Here is a 6,996-nt window from a genome sequence, read left to right as displayed (position 1 = left end):
ATTAATCAGAACCAAAGACAAGGAGAAAATATTGAAAATGGCCAGCCAGAAGTTAACACGTTGCACACAAGGATTTGTGAAGGTTGTCAAAGTCAAAATGGACTCATTTATGTCAAATCCTAAAGAAATGGAGTTGGGGGGCCATGTAGAGGGTGGCCCACACAGATATTTGCATGTTAACAAGAACTATCATTAAAGACCTGGCCAAATCCACAGCTTTGCACAAAGGCCAATGCAACTTTACACAAAGCAAATACTTTTATGAGCTGGATGTGGTGGAGTACACCTGTAATCCCAGCGACTCAGGAGGCTGAGGCAGGAGGATTGCAAGTTCAGGGCCAGTTTCAGTAACTTAGCAAGGCCCTGTTTCAAAAAAAAAAAAATTAAAAAAATTAAAAAGAACTGGGGGTGAGGCTCAGTGGTAAAGTGCCCCCAGGGTTCAATCTCCAGTACTAAAAACAAAACAACAAAAATTCCATGAGGAATTCCATGAGAACTGCCTGTTCAACCCTGGATGATGCCACCTTTGTTACTGATCCCTGTAACCAAGGATAGTCATCTAGTTGCTTTAAAACAACTTTTGCAGGCTTCTCCATTTACCTTTCCCAGGGGGAAGAATCCTTTAAGAATGAAGGTGAAATAAAGGCATTTTCAGAAAAGGGAGACGGAGGCTGGTAATGTACAATGTCTGGGGAGTTCTTCAGACTGTGGGAGATGACAAGGGACAGAAACTGGGAGCCTGGGGAAGAATGGAGGGCACCAGAAACAGGGGGGGGGGCTGCGGCTAAGTACAAAACAGCCTCCCGGCTGCACCCACACGGGCCAGCCTACTTGACACCCCTCCTTCCCGTCTCAGGAGTGGCTCAGGCCAGGGTCCTTGTGCCACTGGCAACTCCTCGTATGCTTAGGTACTGCTTTCCTGGTACCAACTGCTGGGAAATTCTACCTTTTAACCCTCATAACACCCTCTACATGGCCCCCCAACTCTTCTGACCACTTGGCCTCCTTGGCCACCACCGTCTCTCACCTTCACCTGGGTCACTGCAGTGGCCCCACCCTGCCCTCCCCATGTCCAGCCTCACCTCTCCACTCTCAGAGCAGGAGCCAGAGGGATCCTGTGACTCCTTCCACAGCCTCTAGAAGCCCCCATCTCAGGGTCAATGGTAGGTGCATCATCAATTGAGCAGGTGACTATATCCAAGAAGACAAAGACCTGAATGATTTTATGACCATAAAGCCTTCTGTATCCATTGATCCATTTATGTAAATGAGGTTTCTTGGAACACGTATCTTTACAAATGGAAAATAAAAAATCAGGTGTGGAGAACGGAATTGATGCTGACTCCTGTCTCATTCTACCAACAAAAATTATTCCTCTGTGGACATGTGACCTCATTTAGAAGAAAACAATCCTAGGCATATGTAGACCATTGAAAGACATGTTATCAATAAAATTTTACTTTTTATGTTGAACGAAAATTTACCAAAATATATAAAAAATCTAGTTTGGCTCAACTAAGTCCAATGACAGCTGTCATGCTAACTCAATTGTTAAGATGTTAGTTAAGCATTATGGGCATGAAAATTGAAATTTTTATTTAAATTCATATTTTTGTGGCAGAGAATTATTCGATAGGGTCATCTGTAAAATATTTTCAAGGACGCAAATATTATATATTGAGGTGAGAGATAGGATGGAAAAACTAGTTCAGGAGGGAAAAAAAGGAAGAATGTAAAATTTCCAGCTGCTAAAGAAGAGCTTGCTCATGAATTTTTTACATGGATGATGATAGATATCAAATAGCTACAGGATTTAAATTCCACTGGATACATTTAAAATAGTGATGTAGCAGCTCCATTTAAAAATAGTAACATTTACAATATGCTAGATATTGCAGCCCTCCCGACTACTTAATTTACTATAAAAAAAATGTTCTCAAACTTTCAAAGGGGAAACATAAGCAAAAAATTTGGATTCTAGGATCCCATCTGGAGAATACATGTTAATATGCATGGAATGTGGTAGACATCTAAGTGGTAGACGTGGATCTAAGTGTTCCCTATGTTTTGCTAAAGACTTATAACAAGAGAACAAGTAGGGTTCTGGTTATTTCTGTGGCACAGTGGATGACCCCAGAACTTAATGGTGGTAGCCATTTTCTTCAGCTCACAGTCGTGTGGTTAGGGCTCCTGGAAGGGTTGGGTGTTGATCTCACTAGGGAGGCCTGTCAGTCATGTCCCACGAGCCCCTTTCCCCAGCTGGCTCCCCCACAGTGGGCAGCAATGCTGTCTGTTGTCTGGGAGCCCTGCTGGGGCTACCATCAGAGCACCTGCGTGTGACTCTTCAGCAGGCAGTGGTAAGGGGGCCGGATTCCTTACCTCCAGAAAGCTGTCAGAAAGCCACTCGGCCTCTCTGAAGCCTCTCTGAAAACAGTGGTTTCACTCAGCATTGTTTTCTCCACGTGAGGCTGATGGAAGAGTCAGAAGCCACCTGGACTCCAGGGAAGGGGAAACCTCTCACTCTAACTCATTGAAGGGAGGATGAAAGAATTGGGGCCATGTTTAACAGCTACCACGAACAGGTCATTATCCCTATTTTTATAGGTGAGGAAACTAAAGCACAGAGGGGTAAGCAATTCATCTAAGATCACACAGCAGGTCAGTGATGGAGTGCACTGGGCGCATGTGTGCACACATGTTACAAACACACACACACACACACACAAACACACACACACACACACACAAACACACACACACACACACACACACGTGCATGGGATCCTACTACTCCCTCCCATTCTTCTCTTTTTTCATTTCAACTTTGGCCTCAGTCCCCCTAATTATTAGAAGAGCCTCACACCTTCCATCATTAGAAGTACAGGAGGGCCAGTTGTGGGTGCTTACCATTCTTACATCAGGGGTCAGAGGGCACTTGATCTGGATTATGTGTTTCACCTACATTCAGAGTCTGCTCCCAAAGGAATTAGTCATTTTATTTTAAGGCTTCCACAAAAGGAATGACCCTCCTTTTGCAGGGATATTTTTACACTCACTTGAGGAAATTCACATTAAAACTTTCTAAACTCCAAAGGGACTCAGATGAAGAAGGGCTGCAGAGTCTTTGGATAGCATAGTTTACAACACGAACATGATGATCAGATATAATTGGGCCACTAATGGTCTGAGGTCCAGAGTTATCCTGGTGGAATGAAGCAGAAGAGAGTGCAGCTTCAGTATTGGAAAGTCAGGGTGCCTTGTTTTGGAAGGCGGTGTCCCAGCATGTCACAGGTGGCTCCACCGGGAAGGAGAGGTCCGCTTTCAACCCGGCGCTGGCTCGGTTACAGCTGTGTGGCAGGGAGAGGCTGGGGAGCGCGAGCGTGGGGGCCGGCAAGAGGACAGAGGCACACGCAGAAAAGCCAAGTGCTTTGGTGACAGTGACTCAAAGTCGTCTCTGGAATACAGACGGGGACGTCCGTCCGCGATGCTGGCGGCCCGGACCGGGGCAGCAGGGGGCCATCTCTCCGAAGACAGCAGCAAGTTAAGGAGGCAGTCTGGGTTTCCCGCGGGGGGCAAGGACAAATCGCCCAAGAAGACCCCCGACAATGGCAAGGACAGCAGCCTCAGCCCCTCGGGGCCAAGCCAGCTCCGGGCGCGGCAACTGGCAGCGCTGCGAGAAGTGGAGATGAGCTGGTACCTAAAACTGTGCGACCTGAGCAGCGAGCACGCCGCGGGCGCCACAGGCATGCCGCACAGGTGAGCCGCGCAGGTGAGCCGCGCAGGTGGGTCGCACAGGCGGGTCGCCAGTTGCGCGCTTTGGGAGAAGTTACTTGGAGGTGCTGTGGAGCTGGTGCTTTGTGGTCTTTCCCAGGGGGGAACCTTAGGGGCTCTAACTGCTTTGCAGATGATTGGCGCCTCCGAAGGTGTGGCCACATAGGAAGGAGGTGCAGAGGGCAAATAGCCTGCTCTCTGGATTGTTATTCAGAAAACACCCAGTGGGGGGGAAAAAGGCAGTGGAGCTCAGGAGTGGACCAGAGAGGATTTTTCTCCCCTTAGGAAAAATCAGAGATTGTAGGAACATGCTCCCTCCCTAAAGAGGAAATAGACTTTGCCATCTTTCTGCATTTCCTTTACCTTGGGAACCTGGGGATGAGGGAAGGACTTTTCAAAAAAGACGTGTTTGGCCTTTTAGAAAAGTGTGTAATTGAGAAGGGAGAATTTGAGTGAGGGTTTAGGCTGGCAACAGGGTGCAGAGTAGAGCCTAGTGGTAGCTTTCATGTGCACTGGGTGTAAGAGGCGCTTCTAAAAAAGATCCAAATGTAAGGCAAATCCCTGGAGACTTTCTGTTCTTTTCTCAGCTCCAGCTTCAAGTAATGCAGGGGAAAGATAATGTCACAAAATCCAATTGTAATAAGATAAAATGTTCTGAGCTTGTTTCCTGTAATTTGTACCAAACCAAACCAAACAAAACAAAACTCTTAAGAATTAAAGATAATTGGGAGGGAAAGAAAATTATTGTGAAAATAAAGCCTAGAATAGCTATTTGCATTAAATGGTAATAAAAAATCCATTAGAAATGAAAAATCATTTCAATGAAATGGTCAGAATGTGGAAAACATCTTTTGTGGAAACTGTGGTAGCATAAAAATTTTGCAACATAATTTGTTTATCAAAGCATACAGTGTGCTCTGGGCAGCCCCCATTTTGATATTTCTAATTTCACAATTATAGGAAAACATACTGCAATCTAATTAACTGATGCACACAGACTAAAAAAAAATTGTTGAACAATGCACTTCAAAATGCTTCAGCTCACTTTGGTTTTCCCTTTCTATGGCAGTGATAAAATAGCTATTTCCAAGCCTAAGTACAATTGAAAAATCAGCATTTAAAAAGTAAAGCAAAGGAAACTTTCTGGTGAGGTTCTGGGAAGTAAATTTAGTATTCATGGCCAGAGTGACTTGTCTGAAGCTCCTGTGTAAGCCACCATGCCCACACTGGGGGCAAGAAGAGGAAGTTTCATTCAAAGAAGGCTTGAGAGACCTTGTTGGTGTTGGAAGGGACCTCACTGCATAGCTCATCTCAAGTCATTATGCAACTTCCTATCTATAAACTTTACAGCTGTAATTAAAAAGCCTCTGGAGAAAAAGAATTAGGTGGCAAAGGACAGCCCAGGTGATGGTCATCTTCCACATCATATTCCTTGACAACACACTCTAGACAAGAAGCTTCCCTCGAGGTGTCTAACATGGGACCACAAAATTCCCACACTATTATTTGACACTGAGGCAGGAGTTATCGAGTCAGAGTAGGGTGTTAGATAAGTTAACTAGGTAAGAAAAATAAGTATCTGCTCTTCTCTGCTTAAACAATAACTACTTGTCTTGTGCTCAGAAGATTGGTCAAGACATGATCCAGAGTCAACATTCTCCATGGGAATCTGCGGGTTGATAAATCATTGATTGACAGTAGCCTTGTGTTCACCTTGTTATTGGGTGTGTTGAAAGAAAGTGAAGGTCCTGTCTACCTACTACCACCCAAAACAAACAAAAAAAATGTCCCATCCTCCTTTATTTTCATAATGTGATTGTTTCCAGGAGGAAATGAATGTGTGCAGTGGAACTGAGTTCAATTACAAATCAGATAAATCTACAGCAGAATTCACTTTTTTTTGCATGTCTTAGAACATGTAAATTCTTCAATTATCCAGGTTCTTTTCATATTACACTCCAATGTGGGAACTATCTACTTCTGTTAAGTCCTTCAGGTCACTGGACAATGACAATGACAAAAGGGGCAATGTTCAATTTTTTAATGTCAGCTATAGAATGTTTGTGTCCCCAAGCTGCCCTGCTGTAGATTGGCTGTCAAGAAGTTGCAGAGTGTCTGGACTTCCAGTAGTGGTTTCTTTCAACAGCTTGAATGGAGAGCAATATCTCCATTACAGACTTGTATGCAGAAGAGGAACATGATTAACCTATATAATGTTAAAATGTGTCCATCTGAGAAACATTATTTATAGCGTAGAATATGAAGCTCATTGAATAGTACTTATGGACATTATAAGTTTGTTATTGCAAGAAGCTGTGGGTCTCTAGTCAATGGCCATCAGTAAGGAATTGTTAGAGGACTCTAATTTCCTTACTGAGAGAATTCAAATGCCTCACAGCAGGATGTTCTAGCTCTGTGGGTCTGAGGATCGATTTATGCCCAGAATCTATGGTAACCTGTATTTGAAACAAAGGGGGTTAGTAAATGATTCAAAGAAAGCATTACAGGTGTGTGTGTGTGTGTGTGTGTGTGTGTGTGTGTGTGTGGTTATCCAGCAATCCTGGTGCATCTGAGAAATGAAATCCCAGCAAGCAGGGCAGGAATTCATGACTTTGGACGTAAGTAGTTCTGACCCTTTCTGGGCCATGCTTTGGATTATGCTGTGGAACAATCTCACATAATGAGCTTTACACTGACCCCTGTCTCAGAGGCATGGGGCAAAGGCACCTATAAGCTGTTCAAGAGGCTCATCCCTGGCACCAAGCAGGAGCGGTGCAGAGCCAGGGCAGGAGGTGTAGGAAAGGTTAGCTTTCCTCTCACTTCCTGTGGAACATGGACATCATTTAGATTTCTTTCATTGTTTTGAGCAATATTTGTTTTTCTGATTTAAAAAGTAGCAGAATTGCTGGGTGCAGTGGCACATCAGCTGGGGAGGCTGAGACAGGAGGACCTCAAGTTCAAAGCCAGTCTCATCAACTTAGCGGGGTTCTAAGCAACTCAGAGAGACCATTCTCTAAATAAAATATAAAAAGGGCTGGGGATGTGGCTCAGTGGTTAAATACCCCTGGCTTCAATCCCCAGTACCAAAAAAAAAAAAAAAAATAGCAGAACTTTGCAGAATATTTTGAAAACAAACAAACAAATGTAAAAAAGAAAAGGCAACACTGCTAATATTTTGGTCTGTTTTTCCCAGCTCAGAATCGGAATCATACTATAATTTGTTTT

At 44.1% G+C, this 6,996-nt stretch overlaps 1 protein-coding gene across 2 annotated transcripts in view; it reads left to right on the top strand.

Annotated features, from left to right (window-relative positions):
- Positions 1-3,484: 3,484 nt before the first annotated feature.
- Positions 3,485-6,996, top strand: part of Kcnab1 (potassium voltage-gated channel subfamily A regulatory beta subunit 1) — a 326,666-nt gene continuing 323,154 nt past the window's right edge. For both annotated transcript variants that reach the window (XM_026392905.2, XM_026392903.2), the window contains exon 1: positions 3,485-3,756. In XM_026392905.2, coding sequence (XP_026248690.1) covers positions 3,485-3,756 — 272 coding nt within the window. The remainder of the gene's footprint in view (positions 3,757-6,996) is intronic.

Source organism: Urocitellus parryii, chromosome 2 (assembly GCF_045843805.1).
Source record: "Urocitellus parryii isolate mUroPar1 chromosome 2, mUroPar1.hap1, whole genome shotgun sequence".
NCBI classification, from domain to species: Eukaryota; Metazoa; Chordata; class Mammalia; order Rodentia; family Sciuridae; genus Urocitellus; species Urocitellus parryii.
Note: the sequence above shows the minus strand (reverse complement) of the source record. Positions and strands in the feature narration are given on the sequence as shown.